Source organism: Corapipo altera, unplaced genomic scaffold (assembly GCF_003945725.1).
Source record: "Corapipo altera isolate COAL_440 unplaced genomic scaffold, ASM394572v1 56, whole genome shotgun sequence".
NCBI classification, from domain to species: domain Eukaryota; kingdom Metazoa; phylum Chordata; class Aves; order Passeriformes; family Pipridae; genus Corapipo; species Corapipo altera.
This window is the reverse complement of record NW_020884896.1, coordinates 10,890,301-10,917,766: the sequence shown is the minus strand read 5'-3', so window position 1 is coordinate 10,917,766 and position 27,466 is coordinate 10,890,301. Positions and strand designations below refer to the sequence as shown.

Genomic DNA, 27,466 nt, shown 5'->3' with positions numbered 1-27,466 from the left:
ACAGGGCATGTAGGGATAGGACATAGGGGAATGACTTCAAACTGACAGAAGGTATATTTAGATTAGATATTAGGAAGAAATTCTTTACTGTGAGGGTGGTGAAGCACTGGCACAGGTTGTCCAGAGAAGCTGTGGATGCCCCATCCCTGGAAGTGTTCAAGGCCTGGATGGATGGAGCTTGGAGCAACCTGGGCTAGTGGAAGGTGTCCCCATGGAGGGGGGGTTGGAACTACATGATCTTTAAGGCCCCTTCCAACCCAGGCCATTCTATGATGCAATAAAATGAGAGAAAAAAATCCACCTGATGAATTACACATTCAAGATAACTAACAAATTGGTTCCTTATTCTGAACTTCTGAAACTAATGCTTGTTTTTTTCAGAGAGCAACAGAAAATTTTTGGGGTATCTAGACGCTGATCTAAGGTTTCCTGGCTTCTATCCAAAGGTAAACAGACAAAAAATTGTGAAAGTTGTGCTAAAGTGTAAACAATAATACATGCCCAAATCAGTTTCTTTATCTTCATCCTTCCAGTAGAATTTGCAATCTGTGAACAAAGTAGCAAAGCTTTTTCATTCTTCAAAATGGCATGTGAGAACTGAGAGGCTGAAACACTGAATTAGGAAAGCTGCTTAAAAACCAAACACAAGAAAAATAATAGTTCAGCCCTTGCCTTACTGACAGGTGAGATAACAACCATTTCTGGTACCACAAAGAACTCTCAGATAGACTGGCATTTCAATGGAAGGAAAAAACACACCAGTCCATATGGTTCCCTTAAAACAATACTCCTGGGTTCATGACCAACATTTCAGTCAGTCTTTAAGTAAGAAAAAGCAACAACAACTGACACTGGGGATTTACTGACAAGTGTCATGAATAATGGTGACTGTTTTAGAAAAGACTGTATAAAAATTCTTTCACTACTGCACTTTATTACATATGTGAAAAATACTATCTTCAAACTTAAAACAAAATCATCTTCTCAGCACTGATCATCATGACCAGAGAATGGAGCCTAATCCAATTACCACTGAGGCATGGTGGAAACTCTTCTAGTTCAAGTAAGAAACTTGCACACACACACACACACACCCTCCCCCATATTCCTGCTACTTACTGTGGCAAATTGAGGGAATTTTACTTGCAAAACCTTTAACCACTAAAGGCAGAGTTTTGCAATACAGCTTGAAGCACCTGACACAAAGGTTAGGGGTTACCATTTTTCTAGCAAAAGATCAGAACCTCTAAACATGAACATAAATAATCCATTATTAAATATACAATTCTGGTTCAGTGGCCACTATTACAAAAGTGGGGACTAACAGTGACTTCAAAAGACTCTGAATCAGACTTCAAGAGTATAATATTCTTCACAATATTACATATTTTCAAGACCAAAGACTTCACACAAGTCTTTACAGAGAAATCATAAAAATAGGAAAGTGATTCACCCTGCTTGAAATGGTTGACATTTAATTTTTGCCATTTAGATATTCAACCATTATCTACCACCTTCTATAAAATGTAAATTAGTATGTATCAGAAAAGCTCCAGCATGGTTATGTGGTGTTTTCTCTTTATATATATACATTGCAGAGAGGCACATTCTTTGTTAGAAATCACCATGGAATTCTTCCGTAGAAACTTGAACACTTCCTTTCACAGAAAATTTTCCATGAACCTACGCTCTTCATATAAGGCGGTCACATCGAGTTAAAGCAGTTACTCAGTTTGCATAAAATTAGAGCTGCACCTAGTTTAAGATGTATTTTCAAAATACGTGTGTCATAAATGTCATTACAGAAATATAAACAAGATAATTCTTTTACAGACTGGAGAAGGAGGCCATTCCTTCCAACATTCTATTACAATTTAATAAGGGCACGAAAGGAATTTCGGACTGTTAGTCCAGAATGATCTAGCTACTCTAACAGTATGTACAGTGCAAAGAGCTTACAGTAACATCACAAAGTAACACCAGCTCTTTCAAAAGGGCTCTAAAAATTGTTGCTCATTACTTAGATTGGCAGACATCCAATGTGTCCACAACTGGCAGCAGAGTCCACAGTATTACAATGTTATTGCTGCTACTGTAATGCAAAGAAATGAGGTTGTGATGATAAATTTTCCCATTAAGCTGTAGGGAACTCTACCTTATTTGAGCAGGTATATTATTTCTTAGCTCTGTCATAAATTTCAGGAAAAAACAGAGAAAAGTTATCTATTTTTACTTTATCCTGTAGAAATGGTGGATAGCAAAATGAAGTATGAAATTAGCTGGCTTTGGGTTAGTTGGTTAAAAATGTGTGTATCAGTTCAACTTGAGTTGAGCTGCCTTGGTTGGTACCAGTTATCTGTAAAGGCTGGTTGAATGAGACTCCTTTCATCATACAGGCACTGCTACCTTTGCTGCAGTAGTAGAGGCACGCTTTGATAGCCAGGACAGCTTCAGCTGACACACAGCTCCTGGGTAACTGAAAGGGAATGACAGTTTGACAGGAAACATCCTTGATTTCTCCAGTCAGACACTGTCCTTGAAGCAACCACATATTATCTGTAAGTGAACAAAAAATTTTATCATTAGGGTATTTAACATCATGTCTGAAACCTACATAAAACATGACAACAAGGACTTTCTTTTCACATGAGACATTGGCAGAGATTTCCTTCCTGATTTTTCCAGTTGTGAACAACAAAAAAAGCAAAATTAATTTACAATTTTATCAGTCATTTAAAGATGGAGAGACCCACAGCTTTGTGTCAGCACTGCAGGTGTATATATACAGCACATCTCACTCAACTGCAATAAAACTGCAATTTCTCCTATACACTCCTACATTTGTATCAGAGATCTAATACACCAGGTAAAGTATCTGCCATAAATGCACAAAACTGCAGGCAAGTTATGACATTTCCAAACAGCAGTGTTGGTCTTACCAGTGGGTTGGTGCAATATAGCAATGCTCAGGCTGACTGTGAGAACAAAACTCGAGTTTTACATTACTTAAATATTTGAGAGCACATGAACTGAAAAATGACTTGCACAATACATACACTTAACTCACTGCATTGTACTCTGTATTTTACTGTGAGATGGATGAAGTGTTCTTTTTGGCTTTTTAGAAAATACCTAAAAGTTGGCTCTAGAATTTGTGAGCTTGAAAAGACAAATTTCACTTGCTTACATTTCCAATTTTTACTAACCCTTGAAGCCATCACATATATCTTTACTTCAACAATATTTGGAGATTCTGTAGGCTAAAAACTATGCCAACTCTCCTGGAAACAGCCTATTTGTACTCCCAAATCACAAACTGGGATAAGAAACTACATTAAATCATAAGGCATATAAACACACTGCAGTGTCTGTATAGTATTTTACAAGTATAATTATGCAAATATGAATTATAAGAAAGTAGGTTCAAAGTGGTTAGGTATAAATGTATCTCAAATACTTTCTGGAAGAGACAAGAGCCATAAAAAAGGAATTTCTTTCAGGAATATGCTTTGTCTTCATGGTAAGCTTTCTCCCAGAAACAGACAGTAGGTCTGGAATGAGCTGTACACAGAGACAAAGGGTAAGCACTGAAGGGGATCAGTACCTTTTCAAGCCCTCTCTGGCAGCTCATTCCAAGGAAGTTTAAAAAACATAAAATAATGCAGCATGTAATACTTCAAGCCCAAGCAGTCTAACAGGTGTTTGCTCTTTCTAATATTTGCACTCCAGCTGTTAAATGTATCAACTCTAAATACCACGTATTGCATCACAAGGTCAAATGGGAACACAGGACTGTGAGGGACATCTTGATTCATCAGACTGAGATCCCCTGTACTGCAGGACATGATGATATAAACCTATCTTAACTAGTTCTGTTCAACTGATAAAACATAGGCACGCTACCTTCTGCTGTGATAAACCAGGAATTGGGTGCTTCTTCATTCAGTTTTGAATCTGCAGGAAGAGTCAAGTTTAGTAAAAACTGAATTGTCTGGCCAGGAGCTACAGTTACTGCAGGAAGTTGAACATTTGGTGCGGATTTAGGCAGTTTTGGAAGGTTTGTTATTTTATCCTTTTGTACAGGCAGGTTATCTGGAACATCACATGCTTCTGGCTTCAGGATAGGCAACTAAAAGAAGAAATCAAGCGAAATATTTATTTTTATTTGTACTGAAAGCAAATGGGCTTTCACAATACAATTACAGTTTGAAAGCTGACAAGGACAAGGAAAAATGACACATGATATTATGGCTATTGGCCTAAAACTTTCTGACAGAGTGCAATAATACTACAAAAACAAAAGGAAGGATGAAATGTTTTTTTCAAAACGAAAACCCCCTGATTTATCCAAATAAAAGCAATATTTACTATTAAAACAAAAAAATCCATAACTACTTTAGAGTATCCCTTAATTTAACATTTTAACAGTTGCATTACATTTTTACTTGAAATAAAATGTAAAAGTGTTTTCTTCTAATCTGGTGGTAAACTGCATGCTTTGGTAGTAAAATCCAAGATTTTAACTACGCAGATTGCACAGTAAAGTAGAGGGGAGTTTCCCAGAAAAGCCACCAACACGTTATATGAAATGAAAATTTAAACACACATCAAGACTATGTACTATTAAATGCAAGAAACATACAAGAACACAGCTGGACCATTATATCATAGACATATATATGTATGTCTATATATTTGAAAAAATCATTATGACATAGTGCCAGTGTAAGATGGAGAGGAGCACAGTTCTTTTTAGAAGCAAATACAGCAGTGCTCAATTATGACAGTGGTTTTGATTTGACAATTTGGAAGCCCACTATGTATCCTGCTTCAAGTCACTGACCTCCCAAAATCATCTCTTACAGTTTAATTATAGGTCTTGGTAATTGATTTCAACTTCCAATTGTTACAAAGTGCTCATGAAATGCTTTTCATACTGAAAAACTGGGCTGTACTTTTTAATAACTCATATTTCTGTGTTACTCTTTTCTAGAGGATCGTCATTTTCTGCTTTCATTCAAAAGCTGCCTTCCCAAAGACCAAAGCTTTCAACAGCCCTGCTAATGGACAATGTTTATTTGCCTGATCATCACGGAACACTTTGTGAATATAGCTACTGTACCCAAAGTTAGCTATATCATTTTTATACCACTTGCTAAACTTATATCAAGGAACACCACTAACAGCCTGTTTAATAAATATTACTTGCCATGGAAAGAATTTTTGTTTCCAAGTCCAGCACTTTAATCTGATGATTATTTGTGTCTGCAACATACATCAAGCGGCCATTGTCTTCAACACACAAACCTCCTGGCTCATTAAAAGTTGACTGTGTAAAGCTGGAACCAACAACATTGCCTGCTTCTCCTGTGCCTGCCAGGGTAGCACAGTTCTTCATCTTGGGATCTACAACCTTAATCTAAGACAAACAAAGACACAAAAAAACTTCACTGAAAAAAACCCAGCAGTATTTAAAAGTTCTGTATCATCTTATGTCCCACATTTTCAGAAGATAGCACTAACTTCTGATTACCTTAACTGTGCATCCTGGAGTTATCATTCTTTAACAAGTGACATGTCCCATCTTCTGCCCTCCCCATTCCCTGATGGACTTTACTTCTTCCTTTGGTCTTCATTCAGTGTTCCTTTCCCTAATTTCAAAGGTATCTATCTCTCTAATATAAAATGGCTTGTTTTTCTAATGTTTTTTGCCTTTCTGGAAACATGTGCGAAACAGTAGGAGTATAACAGAATTGGCAGGCTAACTTCTGGATTATTTTTCTTCTAAAAAGAAATGTATTTTTTTTCTTAAAGTAGTAACAAAAAGTTTACAATGTTTTATACAATATCTAAAACAAAATATCATTTGCCACATAAATTTTGATAAGCAGTTAGTGTTATATACCTTATTCCTCAAATTAAACTAATTACTTGTCTTTTAATACATATAATCAGTGTACAGTTTTAGACATGAATGCTTACAAAACATCACAAAAGAACAATCATAAAAAACAATCTTGCTTATCTCAGAGTTCCATGGAGGCAACTCACAATACTTCCCAAAACTTGGGTGGTTTTTTTAAGGGAAAAGCAAGTCCTCGTTTTCTCAGTTTTATCAAACCTGCAGTATTCTTTACTAAGCACTCCTAGCTCTTTTATTCTACTTCAGAATCTTTGGGAAGACACAAGGAAAGAGTCTTTAGTCTGAACTGTAACTTGGCACTTTAAATTCATCTCCCCCAAGAGACCATCACATCAACACAAAAGAATGTGACAGCAAAACAATGGTAAATAAACGGACCCATAGGGAAGGAAGGAAGGAAAGAAAAAGAACCCACAAAGAAACTCATATAATTAGTTTCCTCAGCTTCACAGAAACAAGCACAATCATTGTATGTTACTAAACAATTCTTCGTAGTAATACAAATTCCAATGTCTGTTTATAACAAGTTACATATGCTTACCTTGTGATTATAGGAATCTGCCACATAGAGCAGCTTTCTTTTCTTGTCCCATGTTACTCCTAAGGGATGCTGCAGCTTTGCATTTATGCCTGCTCCATCCACATCACCAAAGGCAAACAAGTTCTGAAAACGTGTTTTATTTAATTAATACACTAGATTATTCAATGTTGACATGAATGTAAATGATTGTAATTAAATGGAAATTCACTGACTTAAAAAAAAAATCAAGACAATTTTAAAAGGATATTAAAAACTGGGAAGTGTGGACGCTAACCATGGAAATGAAAACTCTCACATCTAAGTGATAAATATGAATCCAGCTGGTTTAATGACCACATGATGCTCAATTAAATTGGCTATTTTAAATATAACTACTACAACCTGAGCGTCACAACTGGTACACATTTGCATTCCAAGCAGTGAAGTTAAGAAATTGATGGCCATGGAAACTGATTTACCCTCTCACCCCAAAAGTGGTTCCTCCAGGTCAGGCTTGAGGAATATTAGTAGGGCAGTGTGGGGAAGTTTGAAGTGATTACCAATGGATCTCTCTCTCCTCCTACAAGGTGCTTCACTGCTCCATCCTTCAGCGAGACGGTTCGCACGGTGCTGCTCTCGCTGTCCGCCACAAACAGGCAGTTCCAGGGATCCTCGGGAGCCAGGGACAGCCCCGAAGGCTGGGCAAAGCCTGCCTTGTGTGGGTATGCATTGTTCCTGTTCTCCTCATTTCCACTCCCAGCAAATCGAAGGCAGACTCCTTTCTTTAAATCACTAAAGGAAAATAGGGCCCAATTTCAATACTGAGTCTGAAATATCTCAGACATTATGCATAAATAGAAGCTACACCTGTGAGTTATAAAACCAACTGTACTGCAGCACAAGGAATCATTCAATGCTTTTGTGCTAACGTTTTTATCACCTCAGTATATCATTCATTACTAGGTAACTTGGCAAATGCAAGGAAAAGTAACATTCAATTATACGAATGCACCTTACCAAGTCATAGCTGTATAGCAAAAGCAGTATCTTTAATTTCATCCAACAGATGTGGGAAAAAGCAGACAGACTTTAAAGCACACACGCCTTTAAACTAAATTATTTTTAGTTTAATTTGATTATCTCTCTCTTTGGGGTTTGAAAGCTGTTTATCACAACAAACAGCAATTTCACCTGTCTCTTAGCATGGTTGCTTACCTTCCCTTTGGTAGTTTTCCATCTTCCAACATCAGTGCCCATATCTGATGGGTGCCTGCCATTGCTATCCATAAAACATCATCTTCCTGCGCTCCTGAAGCTTTTAAAAAGGGATGTATAAAGCCAGATGAAAAAAAAAAACACTTTGGAATTGTTTTATAAAACAAACAAGTCATCAAACCAACCCTGCTGTCCTCCTACTCCAGCTCATCTTTTGCCATGGGGAAGAAAATAAAAACCCAACCAAAAAAACAGACTAAGAGAAATAGAGAGAATATCTTTCATCTACCAAAACCTGCTATTTTTCTTCTGGTTTTTTTCCAGGGCTATAAAGATAGTGGTTTTAATATCCCTACCTGATAAAGGCAATATTTCAAATGGGATTTGCTCTCTGCAACATTTTGCTATTGTGTCTGTTTCACCTGTTATTTTTTGATTCATACCAGCCAACAATAAGTACATATCTTTCCTAAGCATGGTTTTGGGGAGCGCAATCTTGAGGTTTTTTACTACACTAGTGACAAAATGATATACTCCAAGAAAGAAAATCTTAATGAACAGAAAGGTGACATTCAAAAACTGCATTAAAATGGGGACACTATTATCTTTCTAACATGCCCCATCTAGTCAGAGAAGACATAAACATGTTTTTTCTAGTTCAACGTATCAGGTATTGGAATAACCATTAGCCACTCAACAGAAAAATACCTTCAAGTTGCTCACAGAAACCTTTTATTCACATGAATTTACGAAGCATTAAGTATCTCACAGCTGTTCCTGAAAATAACCTCATGGATAATCTTCCCCCCACCAAATATTTCGGAGTTTCAAAATAAAAGCAATGTTATGTGAAATGCTTGCAAGTACTATCAACCCGAGAAGTTAGTCCAAAAAAATGAAATTACCACCATTCTCCCAACTGAGATCCTGCTGTTTTTCTTCTAATCATAAATCCTTCCTACACTACACACTGCAAGAAGGGCAAAAAAGGCATCCTTCTGTCTCCAGATCAATTTTCTTATACTGTGAGCTCTCTGCAGAATAGAAGTGGTATGATTTTAATGTAGTTTATCTTCAGCCTTTTCAGTTTCTTGGATCAAGATACAAGTTTCCAAGACTGTTATCAAAGTAACTCTGGCGACTCTTTCCTGCATCTCCATGTGGCTCCCATGTTTTTTACATAAACTAGAGCTCCAAAATTAAAAGTCAAATTTGCAAAGTACCTAAAAGCTTTTTTTTGAACAAAAAAGGTTTGAAAAATTAGTTGCAAAACATACAATTTATGAGTTACTAGAAATGCTACCAAGATTCCAACAGTGCCAAAAACATTCCAATAATAAAACCCCAGAACAACACCTCTCTGCCCAAAAAATCGCTTTTTATTAGAGCTTGTTTCTAAGAGATTTAAATTAAGAAAACAGCCTATGAGATCATTTCACTACTTTCTACACAGTAAATGCCCAGCTTTAGGATTTAACATTTCCATTATGCATATCTTGCACTTTTCAGATGTTACTATTTTAAGTACTCTAGAATGAAAAATGTTAAAATCACTGGTCTATTCACAAAGTGAGCTTTTTTATCTTGCTATGCTGTGCAATTCATTCTGAGGAATCTCAAAGAGTGCTTTGTTAATTATTTAATATTCACTTTATCCACCAATTATATGAAGGAGTAAGACCTGAACTGTTCCATCCATCTATCCAATTCACTAATACCATACACTGAGAACTCCCTTGTGGCAGCTACGTGTTGAAAAATTGAAAAAGGTTTCTTACTCTAATTCTACACACTAAAAGACCTTTCAAATATAAGAAAAAACTATCAACATCAAATTCAAATTTTACTGAATATGTAAGATGGATAAAAATCCTTTCTTCAACTAGAGAACAAGGCAGTAAAAATAAGTAAGAGCTCCATAACCATCATAAATTTTAACTCAACTTTCTACTGGATGGCCATTAGAACAAAGAGAATGGATACAAGCATGGAAACTGCACGAGCATACTCAACTGTGGAAAATATGTCAGAGCTTTAATAAAAAATAATTATATAAAACCATAAAAGTAAAACTAATGCTTATAGCTGCACAGCTAAGGTATTTTATCAAATAGTGGTCCTCACACTACATATTTCAATGCTTTATGTTCTGAAACAAAAGAGAGAAAAACTTTTAGGATAGAGTAGTTTGAGGATGTCACCACTGCTTGTTATCCTTGTGCTGTTCTTGCAGGAGAAGCAGGCCAGAGAGAACTAGCATGTAAAATTATGGTAATGCCATCATTATCATAACTCCTTATCATCCCTGAATGGAAAGAATTTATTTTTAAAGAACTTATTATAAAACAACATAAAAGAACAAAGCAATTCTTTTACATTTATTCAATTAAGCACTACATTCCAACCTATCTTGAGCTGTTTTAAAAATCCAGTGTAGTTTCTCCTTTTTAGGGTATGTGCTTTCTTATCTTTAGTGCTGCCTGTATCAAAGTGAGGTATGGCTTGCAAATGTGATATACTTATGTTACAAACATTCACTAATATTGAACCAGAGCTCTGAATGCACCAGTATTCCACATCATGATACTTCAGCAATTAAATGATGTTTCAGCTCCTGAATGTGCCTCTCCTATACATCTGTGTTTTAAGAATTCCCATTCCTGTCTATACACATGCACAACTTCAAACAGTAACGCTGCTGACTATTAACGGTGAGTCAATCTGAATGCACAGAAATGATTTTGTTTTGCACCAGCCAACAGCAACATCTGTTTGAAGGGATTCCATTCCCAGGACTGCCCACACTTTCAGCTTCCCTATCTGGGGACTGCATGCTTGCTTCCAGTCTGGGAATTAAAAGCCTGGGAATCAAAGTTACATTTTGTGGCTGGCACCACTGACATTTTCTAAATAGACTGAAGTCTGAAAATATTACTCCTGTCTACTAATTTTATCTTTAAAGGAAATAAAAAAGCCAACAAGGAAGAAATCAGTAGGTATGCTCATCCCCTGCAAATTCTCAAGGAGCAAAAGGGGCTATACAACACACAGACAGGCACACTGCCTCTGTGCACAGTGAATGCACATCTCACCTTCTCTTAAGTCAAGGAAATTTAGCAAATTAAATGTAAATCTGACTCACAGAACAACTAGAGAATCATCATTCCTCTTCAGTGAGACAGACACCAAAGCCCTAAAGGCATGCTTTTGCACTGGAAGTCTGGACTGTTACAAGCACACATCATCCTTTTCGGACAACTAAAAATTAATTTTCTTTTTTTTTTTCCTGTGCTACCTGGAACTCTTTCATATTGTGTTGCATCGTGCAAACAGCATAACCCTTCATGAAATAAAATGCTTCTGGAATTTTCCTCCCTAATTAACATGCCCTCTCTCTCACTAAGGGAAATCCTTGGACACAGATATCAAGGGGATGTCATAAAATGGGAGATAACAGGGAGGTAAAAATGATGACTGTAATTAAATATTTTTTATTTCTTTCACAAGTTTTCTAACTCAGGCCTTCTAGCTGTAATGGCAGTAAATATTTTTTAAAAAATCCAAAGCAGAAGAGACTGCATTTGTAAACATGAAAGAATAAATTTGGATTATTTAGTGTTGGGATACATAACTATAACTACTAAAAAAAAAAAAGCTAAGTCTTGTTATGTGTTTTACTCGTTCCTAATTAAGTACAGCAAACACACTTGACTTCAGCACCACAGACTCCCTTGACTTCCAACACCCACATTCCACATTCACAAGCACTTTCAGCATCAAATGGTAACAGTTAAAAAATGTGTCTCCTTCTGACTTCAGCATGCCTGACAAAGCCTCTCCACAACTTGCTACGGATGTTTATTTTCAACAGTTTTGCATCTGGAATTTTGCAGTAAAAACTGTATCTGATATCACAACTAGTCTTTAGAAATCTGATTTGCAGTTTTAACTTCTTTATCATGAGCATACATTTAATTCACAGAACAAGACTATAGACTGTGGAACAAAAAGAATGAGAACTATCACTCCAGGTACAAATATCACATTTTTTTTACAGTTTCAAGTCATGGACTTCAAAATTATTCTAAGTTTGACAACTGGTAAGATGGCAACTCTGCTAATCCAAATGCTTCTTTTTACTGCAGAAAGTAATCCTCATCATCATGCATTTTGTCAAGATGTAGATAAATCCATCTTAGAAAAAGTAGTCTGTCGAACTAAATTGTGAGATTACGGTTGAATATCGAGTCACAACTCCCATTACACCCTTTCATTAAGACTTTGGTCTTTGTATATCAAAGGCATGTTTATACTAAAATACTAACATAGGTACCTAATTTCTTGATCTGAAATACTAACAACTTTTGTTGCTATTACTATACCACAAACCCTGTAATCTCTTAAGGCTCAGAATACAGAGCATTCAGTCAACAGTTTAACTCAGTTCCTGCAGAGATAAATTCTTTGGGGCAGACCACACAAAAGGCTACTAGTTCCAAAAGTTTCTCTCTCCTCAGTTTTCTCCCCAATGCTTAAAGGAAAAAAAAACAACCAACTCAGTACAGAACCCGTTCATAAATTTGTTAGGACATGTTAAATCTGTATGTCCCTCTCTGTGATTTTGTCAACAGTTTGAGTGCGTTGACCCACTCAATGTACAGAAGATGTACTTCAGAAGTCCCCCCAAAACAAGACTGGGTAAGGTACTGCTTCACTGCAGTCCTGCACTGACTTCTTAATTTCATATTTCTCAAAAGACTTTTTCACCTTAAACAGTTCTTACAAAGAACTAAAACCCTACTATAAATCTTTCACTTTACTTCGGCCCTATCTTTACCGAAGTTATTTTTTCTTTGAAATTTCAAGAATTTAAAATAAAAAATAATTGTTATTTACAAGTAATTTAGGATCCCACTCAAGAAGACATGTTCAGACATAAACAGTTCATGTACGATCTGAGCTCACTCAGGAAGTGCTAATTGCTTACTGCTTAAGTGACTATTGTTTTGGGGGTTTTTTTGGTAAAATTAGGGAAGAATCACCATGAGTAATTCAGAAAAAAAAAAAATTAAAAAAGAGTGTTTGCTCTGGAATGCAGTGGTACTGAATAATCCTCTAGCAGAAACACAGAGAGGAAAAAAAAAATCTTACATACTTTTGCCTTTTAAGGGCTATAAAAATTGTACCAGTGTGATAAGGTACTGTACTTTCATTTAAATAATATCTATGTAAAACTTAAATTGACGTAAAAATTTCCAGCTGGTTTAGTGAAAACATGGCCAATACTGTACTTGGGAGTGTCTATAAATACATTACAATCATGCAATTTAAAACCAGATTTTGGAATGCCAAACACACGGTTATGTCACCAAGCACAAGTCATTGTCCTGTTCCTTCCAGCAAGAATGCAGCTATCAAGAACATTTCACACTCAAATCAACTGTGCATTAAAGTATCACTTGCTTTCAACACCCACTAAATAAAAATAGAAGGGGACAAGAGAGAAAGCTAAAAAAGCACACAGTAGTTTCATAATGTATTTTTAAGCTGCTGGCCCTCCCCTTCTATTTCCCGCACAATCTGTGTCAATGCAAATTTCAGCACCACCCTCAATAAAGCCAGAATTTAATCCAAGTTCATTCAAGAATTTTAATGGGAGGGTAAAACACAAGCTCAGTGGCCACAACTAAAGAAATAAAAGAGATGACAAGGAAGAATACTGTCTGTCTGAGGCCTACCATGTGTTTTTTGTCTCCATTAATTCCCCTGCCTTAAAGGAAAGTTTGTGCCAACTTTCTTTTAAATGGTGTTTCACATTCAATCTCTTTGTCTCAGACTTCAGCATTTGTAAAAAACGGGGCAACAAAGCCCTACTTATGAAAATACTATGCGGATGCTTAAAAGCACATCACTTAGCAGTATTTGTTCCAAATACCAACCTATTCACATAAAGCTTTTCTCACAATTTTTAATTTCTCAACAAACTATATATTAAAAATTTAAACAAACAATGAAGTCTTTTAATTGATTAATATATATACTCTAAACTGTATGTAGGAGTAACCCCAAGAAATATCGGCGATACAGGAAAAAAATTTCTTTAGGAAATTAGGAGTTAACCTTTCCCCTTTGAGACTTCAAAAAAGGTCAGCAGTAGTACATAACCAGCTTAAACATTTAAACTTCCTTTTTTTTTTATCCCTTTCATGTTCTTGATAACATGGCTCTGCACACTGAAAGGAAACTCAGAAACATCACTTGTTTAAAAATTATAAAATCCATATTAAAAAACTCAGCTATAAATCTATCTTCTGGAAAGAAAAAAATGCCTCCTGAACACAGTTTCAGCTACACAGATCTAAGGAAAATGGGAAAGTATGCTATTATTTCCCATAGGCTAACCAGTTAACACAAAAGTCAAACTTTTAAAATTTGTCATAATGAACCTAAGTTGTTGAAGTGCACGTTACCTCCTGCAATTTGTACAGAGATAGATATAAGTATATGTAAAAAAAGGATATTGCTGTGTAGATGCAAACAGAAGTAATTTTTTAAACTCTTATTAATTACTTCACCCATCCAGATGCCTAAATAGACACTGGCATAGCAGTTTTAACATTGACAACAGGGTATCTAGTTGTAGGACAGCACTCTGAGGGGCACAAATGCATCCTTGAATATACTGGGTAGTAACAGAAGATCCCATTAGGCTCAAGCAATTTGCAACTTTGCAATCTGCAACTCAACAATACAGCTCTGACAAATACTGCTGCATTGTTGACAAACTATTTTGATGTCTGGCAACAAACTTAAAGAAATCACCGCAACTCATGACAGTAAAAAATGCTTGTTCAAAAATGCACTGCAAACTATTAAATCAAAAAACTCCAGGCTCCTCATGCTCTGGGACAGACTTCTGTTTGCATTCTACTCAGTATAACTCTCCATTTTGACAACTCTCTCTGGTTATTGTTTTCTAAAGAATTTTTTATTGCCATTACAGTAATCTATATTTTTCCCCATTTTATCTATTTGGCTTATTATCGTCTCAACAAAAAAAAAAAGACTTTAAATCGATTTAATCTCTTCTTAACTGACAGTTTATATTATATTTTGCAGCAATTTAAACAGAAAACTGACTAGTAGGTTCTACCTGAAGATGAGAAAACTCTACACTGGTCTGAACAGAGTGCATTCTGAAGATGTGATTTTTATGCAAATGCTTATTAAAATTCAGCAGTGTTAAACAGTGCAGATGATTAATCTTCTACAGGTGATTAACTCAGTAAGTATAATGTTCATGTTGATAACAATTATCATATCAATTAACATTTAACAAGCAGAGCTTTCAAAAAGTATCAACATATATTCAGTTACTGGTAGAAGCAGAAGAGAGCACCATAAAAATTAAAAGTAAAATTATAGGATATTTCGAATAGTTCTGTTAACCAGCTCAAGTTTTTGAAATGCTTATCAGTTATTAGTCTCTCTGCTGATTTGCAAAACAGCTCTGCAATAACATCCCACAGGGATCAGCTTTCTGGTTCAAGATCTCCTGAAAACCATACCATCTACTCGTACAAGTCTACTGGTTCACAAAAGGAACATCAGATTGAAGAAGATTCACCAAAATTCATGCCTGCATTAATAGCAACGTGCACCCAGTGAGATTGTCTTTCAGGTATTCCTCCTTTCTCTCGCAAGTAGGATTCCATACGCTTAATTTCCACTGGAAGGGTTGCTGACAAAACCTTTGAAAAAAGGCTTTTTTTGGGGGTAGAAGACATGTTAATAAAAGCGTTTATTAAATTTATCCTAGTTGCTTATTTAAGTACTCAAGGCTGCTGGTGGTACTCTGTACTGACAATGTATTTGTACCAGAAGATCTCTACACTATCAGCATTTATGAACAAGCTCCATGGACCTGCTGGAACAAGGCCAGAGCAGGCCACAAGGATGACCAGAGGGCTGGAGCACCTCTGCTATGAAGACAGGCTGAAAGAGTTGGGGTTGTTCAGCCTGAACAGGGGAAGACTCTGGGAGACTTTAGAGCACCTTCTAATACCTAAAGGGGTCCTTACAAGAGAGCTGGACAGGGACTTTGGACAAGGGCATGGAGTGACAGGACAAGGGGGAATGGTTTCAAACTGAAAGAGGGCAGGTTTAGATTAGATATTAGGAAGAAATTCTTTACTGTGAGGGTGGTGAGGCCCTGGCACAAGTTGCCCAGTGTGGATACCCCATCCCTGGAATTGTTCAAGGCCCAGCTGGACAGGGCTTTGAGCAACCTGGTCTAATGGAAGTTATCCGTGCCCACAGCAGGAGGTTGGAACTAGATGGACTTTAAAGCCTGTTCCAACCCAAACCACTCTAGAATTCTATGTTCCCTTAATCCTAGTATGAGCATGTCTTCCTTCCTCATAACTGACCCAAGATTTTAACAAATGCTTGCATGTCAATAAAATGTTATAATTTACTACATTTGCAAAGACCTCTGTTCAAGGTATTAGAGGTAAATCATGCTACTTCCCCACCCTATTCGAGAAATCTGAACATTGAAAGTCAACTTTTTATGCCTGAAATAACAATCCAATGGGTTTATGCCCCATTAAAGAATTGTTCTGTCACTGTTAAGAAACTGGCATCTGCAACTTTTAAATTAAATTGAAATGGAAACAGGAGAAAACTGCCTCACAGTCAATAAAACATGGCTGTTATGAGATGTCAACTTCAGGTGTATGTTAAGTGAATCAGCAAAGAAAGCTACACAAGTCCCCAGAAGCTGATTCTTGCATCCTATTATGCAAAGATTTATTTTACCTCCTGATGCTTGCAAGATTTGTTCTGAGGTATTCCTCTCCTATCTGACTGACTCTATCATGACCTTGAGCCTAATGATTTTATGTCACCTAAACAGGAATAAACAGAGGTCCCCAACTAAAACTATTTTTATTTCCTAAACCCAAATATTTACAAATGGTCAGACATATCTGTACAGTCAAGGAAAGGAACTTCTGTACAACACTTCCTTCTTGTATAATGTACCTGCTGCTTAAGTGATCCTGGCATAAAGCACTGGCCTAACAAAAGCAATCACAGTTTCCTTTGTATTTGGGTCCATTAACCACATAACTTGCCTCAAAAGAATTTTTCTTTCATCAAGTAATATTTCAGGATCCTAAGCAGAACTGCAGTTACCACTTGCAATTGAAACCAGTGGTTTTTACACTCAGTTGTATAGAAAACTTTAATTTTTTTATATCTCAGATTAATACCGAAACAAGGAAACATACAGCAAACAGTTATGCATATGTAAATATGAGATGTTAAAGCTCAACTGATACACTACTTGAACTTCCAAAGACCACATCCCACGGAGAGCTGATGGGCTGTTCTTCTCCTTTTGCTCCACCTTCCTTATCAACACCTTGTATCCCAATGCCTGCCACAGTGGTCACCATCTCTAATTCCAGGTCAATCTATGTGAAGCAAAATGACACACATTGAATACATAAACTTAACTTGAAGTTACAGATAATTTAAGTTAGATGTCAAAACCAGAAAAATTCCAACAAATATCAGGTATTTATGTAGGAAAATAATTAATTTTACCACAATGCTTGCTGATGGGCAGGGGAGCGTGAGCGTGGGGAAGAAGCAGGCAGCATGAAAACCATGTGCCTGGAACTCTCTTCCACATGCAACAAAAATTAACACTGCTCTGTCAAGATTTGCTCGGCAGCTGTAGAAGAAAGTATCCCAATTTTCCAGATAAATACTTAAATAAACAATGGATGTGACTGTTTTATTTTAAAATTCTATAGGAACATGACGTAAAAACTCAGATACTGTATCTCTCATCTCCATATCAAATAATCTGAGCAAAGCAAATTATTTTTTCAGTTTATTTCATGCCCTAGAGCAAAAAATGATTTTATTTCATTTCTGCAACCTAAATCCCTTTATTTTTCCTTACCCTTTCACTTACTTTCTAAGTGACTTCCAATACCTCCCATGAATTTATCAGGATGATCATGTAAAAAGGGAGTCTTTCACATACAGAATCTTCTAACTTCTGTAGCAGTAAATGCACTCCTTTTGCAAGGTCTATGGTCTGCACAAGCATTTGAAATAATTTCCTGTAGCTATTGTGTTACTTTAATTCTTGGATACCATCATGGCACATTTCGATGAAAGGGAACAGCTTACTATCACAGAAAATGCTGAAGCAATATGATCCAGATCTTCAGGTGTTTCTGTGCTGTCTTTGCTACCTGCAACACTTAATTTCCTGTGGTCACCAGGATACAGTGGTGAATATTAATAAGATGAGGACTCCAGAGAAAACGACTTTGGTCACCAATCAGACATAATGGTGAGGATCTGAGTACAAGATCTTCTGAGATGCATACAATACTTTAAATAATAAGGCTACATTATACTGCATCACCAAACTTAACTTCTGATTATTCTAAATTTTACCTAATCAAATGTAAGATCCAATTCCTACATGCTAAAACTCTGCAAGTGTTTAATCAAAAAGAATACACGTGCAGCCAATTCTGATATTAAGGTATTTTAGAGACCCAATCAGCTAAAGGAAGTTTAGATATTCACTGAAACACAGCAGTACAATAACTTTAGATAAGAATCTGATACTACTGGAAGTGAAACAAAACCAGTTTTTGCTTCCAGTACTAAGAATAGATGTTTCTCATAACAGGAAAGTAATAGTGACTAGGAAAAAAACCACAACAAAACTCTGTTATGCTATAATGAGGAGACCATCTCATCTTCAATTGACAGGAAGCATAAAGTATATGTAGCCTTTAAAAAACCCAAACAAGCCTGCATAACAGCATTTATTTATAAGATATTGGACCAAATTTTCTTCCTGACATTAAGGATATTCAGAGAGTCATTCATTTGGTGTAAACTTTCACTTGCGTAAGTAGAATACAGTACAAGATTAAATTTTTAGTTTCCTTATGGAAAATTTACCTTCCTAATTAGGTGATTTTCTGTATCGGCTACATAAATAACATTATTTTTTATAGCAATCCCTTGTGGTGAGTTGAAAGCCGCCTCTGAAAATTTTCCATCTCTTCTTCCACTGTTTGGACCTATAAATAAAACAAAGCAAACTCGAAAGTAATTTTAATAAAAAGCCACCTTAAAGTCCATGCATTTAAACCTCTAAGAGAATTACATATTCTAAGAGCTGCTCTCACAGCACCTTGTACACTTCATGTTATTACTATTTTGTGTAGTCTCATTTTAGTCACTGTGATATGTAATTAAAATAGCCTGGTGCTAATAAGTTTTGAACCCATTCTGAACAAGTTCTCTGCTTCTTTAAGCTCATATTTCAGAGAAGTCTTAGTAAGGTTCTAAATTGTTCTAGAGGGGTCTAAATAGGGTTCTAAATTGTACTGAAGGACAACAGCAACAATGAAGGACAAAAAAACTACAGCTCTTCCATTCCTGAATATATCAAAACAAGCCAACAGGAAAAACTTTAATTTCCAAAACTCAATTTCATTAGTTTAGAGTTTGGTGTAATCACAAATGAAATTAACATCTGATTAGCAACATTTTCTCATTAATAATAATAATTGGGTAAAAGATGACATGGAACTAATTACACAGAAGAACAGTGAGAATGATGGAGCGACAGTCTTCTGCACAGAACAATCAAGAAACAGAAAGGAACACGACCTGAATACAACAGTATGAAGGTAAGCATCGTATTTCAGAGGGACTAGCATTTAAAGTGCATTAGCAGTATATGTCAGCAGGAGACATTTAGGTATGAGTTATGTGTGTATCATGATTTATGATGCAAATACAACAATTTCAACCTTTGTGCATGCCCACGTTTATTGCTGTATTATCAACTTCATTACATTATTTTCTGCCCACTGAGTCATTTAACTGAGTCATTGAAATACACAAACTTTTACAACCTCCTGTCAGAAGTCCATTTAGACCTTAACAGAGATGAAGGACTGAAGTACTGGTGTATCAGATTCCAGTAGTTTCCCTTGAAAGCATGAGGGTGCATATCCCCAGGGAAGGGAAGAGCACAGAGTGCCAGAGGAAAGACAGGTACCAGTTGGGAGATTAGGACACTCCCTCTGAATTCCCGTTTAATGACCATAGCAGAACACTACTGGGTAACTTGAGGGTAGAGATTAATCTCACATATCAAGCAGAAACCAAATTCTCTCACTTTTGCCATAAGAAATTCTGACTGTACTTCCTACATTTAGACTAATGCCTTAATGATAAATCAGGTTAACTTGGATAAATAGTCTGTCTATCCCAATACACTGTTACTTCAAACAGCAAGAGATTTTTCCTTCCTTTCTTTAAACAGCAGTGCCACTGGTATTTTTATGAGGTTTGTAGGATTCTGCCATGGGGCAGGCATTAGTCGACACCACACTAAGTAATATAGGACACATTGGCACACAGGTTCTGATTCTGAGACATAAATGAACCATTGTTTTCAATAATTTGGGGATTTGACCACTTCCTAAATCTGTCTATCATGGTTGCTCATGGATGGACTGTCTGAACAGCTACGTACATGGTGCATTACGATGCAACTTTGATCACTTTAACCAAAATTCATCATTCTCTTCTTCTATTGGAAAGAGAGGCATTATAGTCTGTCTTTTCCCTACCTTAATGCTTAATGTGGATGTCACATCCCTTATATTTAAAACCATTTGTAACTCTCTCAGAAGAATACAAAATGTATTTTCATAATTCATACTGGACATCACATGAAAACAGGAACTTTAGTCAATGAAGCAATGAAAAAAAATTAGGCATCTCAAACAATTTTGCATTAACAGAGTCCCACACTGATGGTCTTACACTATATACCCCCAAATCAATAAAAGTGATTTTAGTACAAGATAAAATCCTGGCAATACTTATAAACTGCCAGGTCCTTCAAGAAAAGAATCAACCTACCAGGCCCAGTGAACATCCTCTACTCCCAAACTGAAATTACTATGATAAACTTATATATACATATACACCCTTACCTCCAATAGTGTGGAGAATTTGTCCATTTTTACGAGTAACCAAAATCCTATGGTGTCCAGTGTCTGCTATTACCAGCCTTTCTCCTGAATTATCTACAGTCACTTTGGCAGGAAACAGCAGAGGAGAAGGTGGGAGGGAGTCTCTGTACAGCTTTATTCCAATGATGTTGTCTTTGATTTGTCCTCTTTCCTTGTAGAATTTTAGTGTTATAGAAGTAAATAAAAACAATTTCTCTCTGTGTCCCTCTCCAACAAGTGAAAACAGCATATTTCCACGAGGCCCAAGGATGACCAGGGTTGGCCAGCAGGACACTTCTAGTTCATGCCACAGTGTTGCATCTGCATCGTTTACTACAGGGTGGACAATATTATACCTGAGAACAGCACTTTTAATGTTATCCAGAACCTTCTCATTTGGGAATTTCGCTGAATGGACACCAACAATAACAAGACCATCTGAAAGGAAAAATAAAGTTGTGCATTGAAATGTACCTAAATTTAAAAAAACAAGGAAAAATGAACCACAGTTATCTCACAACGTGACTGACTGCTTTCTGTAACAACAGGGAATTTAAGCAAACAAAAAGCAATTACATCTCAGTAGGAATACAAAAAACTATGTATAGAAAATACTGAAACTTGGAAATAACACTTCAGTGAAATTACTGAACTTTAGGACCATTACTTCCCCAGCTGGTTGACATTTAGTATGTCATAAACTGTTTTTAGTTCCTGAACCTCTATATACTAAGATAGAAAATATTTTCAAAATAATTATGGGTATGTTGTAGTTCAACAGATACTTTGGTTTTTTTTCAGATGCTTATGACACCTAACTGCCTTCTGATTGTCTTATACACAATTATGTATTTAATTTTTTTCCACCATTAACCAGAGCCACAAAAATAACATTGAACTCTGGAAGTCCAGAGTTACCTTGATATATTTATCTCTAGCTAAACAGTAAAAAAAATAATGTATAGGCTTCTGAAATCAACACAGTATTCTATATTTCAAATAAAAATGGCAGTGCTGACAACTGTGACAAAATGACAAATAACACCTGCTACAAACCAGGCAGGTTTGAATATAAAAATTTCACAGATACAGAATTAAAGAGTTGCTATAACTGATACAGTCTTTATCATCTCCACAGTTGCAGAATGTTGCAACATCAGACAGCTGAAGTTGTACTATCATTAACTGGTGAACTCCAACCACCAGGTCAAATATTTTAACTGTAAAAGGACCATCACCAGGGCTTATATTTGTCCTTCAAAAACATCATTAAAGCTAGAAAGACAATTCTATAGTGAACACCCGAGCAACACAAGTAAGTTATAACATCCCCTCATGAAGAAAACTCTTGTGGAAACTGATGGATGCTATGCTGAGAAATAACAATATGCACACCATTTAAAACACTTGAAGGATTACAGCAGAGCACAACACTGGATTTATGCCAAGCTATTTCTGAATATTAAAAAGTACTTCCTCTTATAGAAGTAATTTCTGGACTGCTGATAACATGAACTGAATATGCACTGGGGTTCAAAATAACTTTCTGAATGCCACTTGAAACACAGAAATAGCACCACTGAAGATAGCAGCGAGAACATATCAGATAAAGATCCTGGACGACATTTAATCCTATGGAAAGCAGTCTTCATTTTGAAACAGATCTCCTGAAGTTCCAGACAATAGAACTATGGCACATATACTATGATATATTTAATGATTTAGGATCATCCTGTATAGTCTCCTAAGTTTAAACTTCTTATGTCTGATGATCATATTGTTTAAGATTCAACATACTCCACATAAGAGGGCATTTGAACCACATAAAAAGTAATCAGAGTATCAAAAATGTATGTACACAATGCACAATCAAGAAATTTATTTCTTATAACTAGGAAAAAAAATAGGCAGTATTGCTTCAAACATTCAAACAAAAGATTAAAGATCCAAATGCATCATGAGATAGATGTTCTGTTAAAATAGGATGCTTTGTTCTTCCAACTTTTATCTTTCTCAAGTTTCTTGAGTCAACAGCTCTTCCCTTCTCTTTCTCCTAGTGATTAGTAATTCAGATTTATCTTGGGTGAAGAAGATGCAAACTGACATAAGTTCATGTACTGAAGTATTTTTCAATGGTTAAAAAACCTTACTGCCTTGATATATTTTATACATATTACTGTAATGCTAAGATTTACACACTTAGCACAGCAAAGAAAGATTAAATAATTCTGGAAGGGTTGATTAAAAAAAGCCATGAAAACAGCAGAAAAGGATAAAACCAGAGATCTAGAGTAAAAAAAAAACCCAATGTATTTTTCTCTTTGTTTGAACCATCAAGCACCTTAATCTCTTCCTGGATCCATCTGCTATCCTCTGCTTCCTAATGGATTAAATTTAAAATTAATGTTCCACACACCTGCTCTTCTTTCCCTTTACTTCCACTTTCACCCCAAGTATCTTTTTTGTCACTCTGGTTCCTGCAGGAACAGGATAGCTCAAATCCAAAAACAACTTACAAGGACAGTTCAAATACAAAAATCATTTATCACCATCAGCAAAATACTTTCCTCAAGTAGTAACTCCTATGACAGGAAGTTTAATACAAGTCAAAGAAAAACACGTCTCCAAGTGGACCTTAAGCTCAGAGTGCTGCAGCCTCCTCTACATCAGTACAGAGATGTACAAGCAGTTTAAAGAGAAAGCTTGGGGGGAGAGGTTGTTAAAATGAAAATTTTGTTATCAGCCGATTTAACAACTTAGCCTTATATAAAAGCTATATTATAACTATACTATAAAATATTTATAATTTAAACATATTGTTCATTATATGATCAATGCAATCTTCTGAAATCTCAGGCTACACCTTCTTCCCAACATGCCTAATATCCACAGCAGTCCACTTATCATTTGCTAATCACCTTCCACTTAAAACTGACTCCCTCCCAAAAAAATGCCATGAAGGTTTTTCTTTATTAGACAAAGTTCCTAATATTTGAAACATTATTCCACAATTCAATTTTTTCAAAGCAAACAGCTAAGCTTTCCAAGGTAGAAAAATCAGTTTGAGTCTTCTGCAAAGTGCACTCTAAATGTATGTAAAGGACTATGTAAATTTCAAAGGTATTGCAATCTCTTTTTCTAGTGAAAGAAGGTAACAAATGAAAAAAAATGCTGCTGAAATTAATCCCAATCAGAAACAGTAAAGGAGAATCAGACTTAAGCATTTTAAGATACTTTTATTTATTACATATAGTACAATATTTTTAGGGCTGAAAGTGACACTGTTCTTTATCTCACAGTTCAGTCTGTTAAATATCCATGATAAGTGAGTAGCTGACACACTGTGTAAGACCACAGCTTATCTCTGACAAGTCATCATGATGACAAGAGACTGCATTCTAAACAGAAATTACCCTGCATTTTTATTCACTCAGAGTGGGAGACAGATCTAATTTCAGATGTGACATTAAAGAGCATAATTCCCTCTCCAGAATACAGGACTATTAATGGTATACAATATGATGCCAATATCAAAAAAATTTTAAAGCAAGCTTAAATATTTTGTTATTTGAGTTCCAATGGAAAAAACCCAAGTAATCTTAACTATATCCATACTACCACCTTTACTGTATTCTTCTCAGAGCTAGTTCTCAGTCAAATGTGAAGAGTTACATATATTAACTTTGAGCTTGCATCTTACATCATTGAGTAGCTTTTTGCAAATAGCCTTATTGAAAGATATCAGATTTTAAGCACATATCCTGTTTGTCTGATTATACAGACACAACAGCTTTATTTAACCCTATTTAAAAATGTGATGGAAATATACACAGTCACCTTTTTTAGGCTACTTAAAAGATTAGAAGACATTTTTAGACACCCCTGAAATATTGCCAGGAGCTTAGTAACCAGCAACAAAGTGACTCAGCTACTCCGCCTGCAACACTGCCAGGAAATTCTATTCCAAGCAAACCAAAGCACTCTTACCTTTATCAGAGTACTGGTGCTCTAAGGCATGGAGATCAGGCAGCAGGTGCAAGCAATTGATGCAGCAATAAGTAAAGAAATCTAACACCACAACTTTTCCACAAAGGTCTTTGTGAAGAGAAATAGGACCTTCAGTGTTTAACCATTGCAGATCTGGAATTCAGAGAACGGTGATACCCAGTTAGGGGAAGGGCAGGGAAAGGCAGACACTTATACCTAATTTACACAACACCACATAATGCTCCTGGTATATTTAACTTTAAAAAAAAAAGTTCGACATTTCTTTCTATTCAGTAGAAAAGGAAACAAAAAGTATTTATCCAACTCATTCTTATGTTCCACAATTCTTTGTAAATATTATTAACAAGATTTACTGTATTATCAAAGTGTAGTTTATAGCTTTAAACAGGTACCTTTTAATTGAAAGAACATGCAAGTCTCAGAATCATTCCATACATTTTAAAACATGATTTACATTATTCAACTCCCAACAACATGACATGGGTAACAACCATTTCAAGCTCACATAAAGGCTAGTAAAAGTTAGAAAGTGTTAAACTCTTAATGATTTGTCCAACAGTTTTGTAAAGAACTGATTTCAGAGATCATTGAAATATTTTTGTACTTATAGGTTTGATTTTGATTTTCAAAGTTTGAAATGACAGGTATAAATTAATTCTGTTACATGGGAAGAAATATAACATTTTCAGATAGACCCAGCAGGAGTCACGGTCATTTATTCTAACAACTTGACACAAGACATGAAAGTATTCTTTCCTCACTGGTAACTGATATTCCTCTGATCCCATTAAATGTTGGTATCAAGATAAGGAATAAATATCCTAGAATATGGTCTGCCATTATTATCTCTTAACATTTCTGAAAATCTTAGAGGGAAAAGACAGATGTGATACAATGTTAACTTGGACTAAGTTTTTGAAGGCCTTTTCTTAAAAAATGAATGTTGACTAATCTAAAAATCCTCAAAAGTTCCACTGACAGTTTCAGCAAACTAAGTTCTTGCAGCCCCAGAAGTTATTCCTGCTGAAGTCAGCAGGAGGCTGTTTTCTGTTTCACTAAGAGGAAGACTGATCTCAGCCTCCATATACTTATAAACATAAATGAATTCACATACATTTAGCATTGGTGACAATAATAGAATAATTTATGGAGTGTATGCAATATTTCCATAGTATAGGAGTTTTACTTTTTAAAAGGAAAGGGTAGTTTATTTTGCTGCATTGCTCCCCTTTTCACTAGAACTAAAATACCTTTAATTAAAAAGCACTTGAAATGAAAAATGTTGGCTATCTATTTTAGACGAGAAAATAAGTCTTGACAGAACACTGGAAGTGAAACAATACTTATCACAAAAGTTACAATTCAATTCAGGGGTCCAAATCTACACAAAAAGAACATTCCCTTTGCTTCAGTGGTTAAAAGTCATAATTCATTCCCATGATACACGTGATTTTAACCCTGAAGTTCACCTCCTGAGGTCTCTGTCTGGCAGTCAGATGTGAGCTCCAACAGCTGCAGAGAACCTCACTAAGGTTTGAAGGACTATGAGCAGGACTAGCAAGACCATACAAGGTTTAACCCTTGATTTCATCCTTAGGACAAGAAGAGATATAGAAACGCATTAAATGTGTGAAAGGGGCATACCACAGAAGGAGGATAAATGACATTTCCAGCGCAATTTGTATGATCAGGGACATGTAAACTGACAATCAGGGGTAAGTCATGGGGGGATGGGGAACATCCTAAGGGATACTCAGGGAAACCAAGGGAGCTCAGGAGAAAGCTGAGAGTTAGTAAGGTTCTCACTAGGACCAGAGGTGACAGATACCAATTCACTGTACAGGTGGGAAGAGCTTTATTTAAAAAAAAAAAAAAAAAAAAAATCAAACCCAGTAAATTAACGAAGCTAGCAGAGATTTAGAAAAGGGGTTTTAAAGAACGGGGGTTTTGCAGTACCAGGGCGATCATGTTTAAAGCGGTTCTTTCTCCTTTCCCTTCGCTCCCGGTGCTCCCAGGATGACACCTCCTGTAGCTACAAGCGCCCTTTACAAGAGCGGCTCACGGGGCCGTCCCTGCCCGGCCCTGGCCGCCGCGGGACCTCCGGGCAAAGCGCTCACGGCGGGAGCCGCAGCTCCGCCACCTCCCCGGGGAGGCCCCGGGCCGCGCCACCCACCTCCGCCGAGCTCGGGCACCGTCAGGTCCCGCTCCCGGCTGTCCACCTTCTTCAGGTACTGGTAGACCAGGTTCTCCTTCTCCTGGGCGGTGTCGGCGTCGAGCAGCGCGTACTCGAGCTGTGTCTGTGCGGGCAGCAGCCCCGCCAGCCCGCCCGCCGCCATCGCCTCGCCCGCCCGCTGTTTACGGGCCTGGCGCTTCAGCGCCGCACATTCGGCACCGCCCGCGGCGCCGGGCGGAACGCCGCGATCGGAAAAGAAAATAAACCACAAAGCACAGGCACGCGGTAACGCGCCTGCCTTAAAGCCGGACCTCCTCACTTATTCCCTGTTTTTACGTATCCTTGGTATCCACAGCAGCACATTCCCGAAGGGAGCCCGCGGTGGAGATTCCCGCGCGGCAGATTCAACACAGCCCGCCGTGTCCCGACCGGCGGCTTCCGTGTTTGTAAGGTGTGAAAATTGAGATGCGCCGGGACAAAGCTCAAACCAGCAATTTAAACGCTGGGATTTTTATTTTCTTTTCTGGGGTGGGGGGGATACTAAGGGAGGA

General features: G+C 36.7%; 1 protein-coding gene across 1 annotated transcript; it reads right to left on the bottom strand.

The window, feature by feature from the left end:
* Nucleotides 1-212: 212 nt before the first annotated feature.
* On the bottom strand, nucleotides 213-27,465 carry NHLRC2 (NHL repeat containing 2). Its single transcript, XM_027648084.1, has 11 exons — nucleotides 26,916-27,465; nucleotides 24,722-24,874; nucleotides 20,717-21,172; nucleotides 18,660-18,781; nucleotides 17,008-17,137; nucleotides 7,659-7,758; nucleotides 7,004-7,235; nucleotides 6,465-6,587; nucleotides 5,210-5,419; nucleotides 3,904-4,129; nucleotides 213-2,556 (listed from the first exon to the last, which is right to left on the bottom strand). The coding sequence occupies exons 1-11, from the start codon at nucleotides 27,076-27,078 to the stop codon at nucleotides 2,291-2,293; spliced, it is 2,181 nt and encodes a 726-aa protein (XP_027503885.1). The 5' UTR covers nucleotides 27,079-27,465; the 3' UTR covers nucleotides 213-2,290.
* Nucleotide 27,466: the final 1 nt, after the last annotated feature.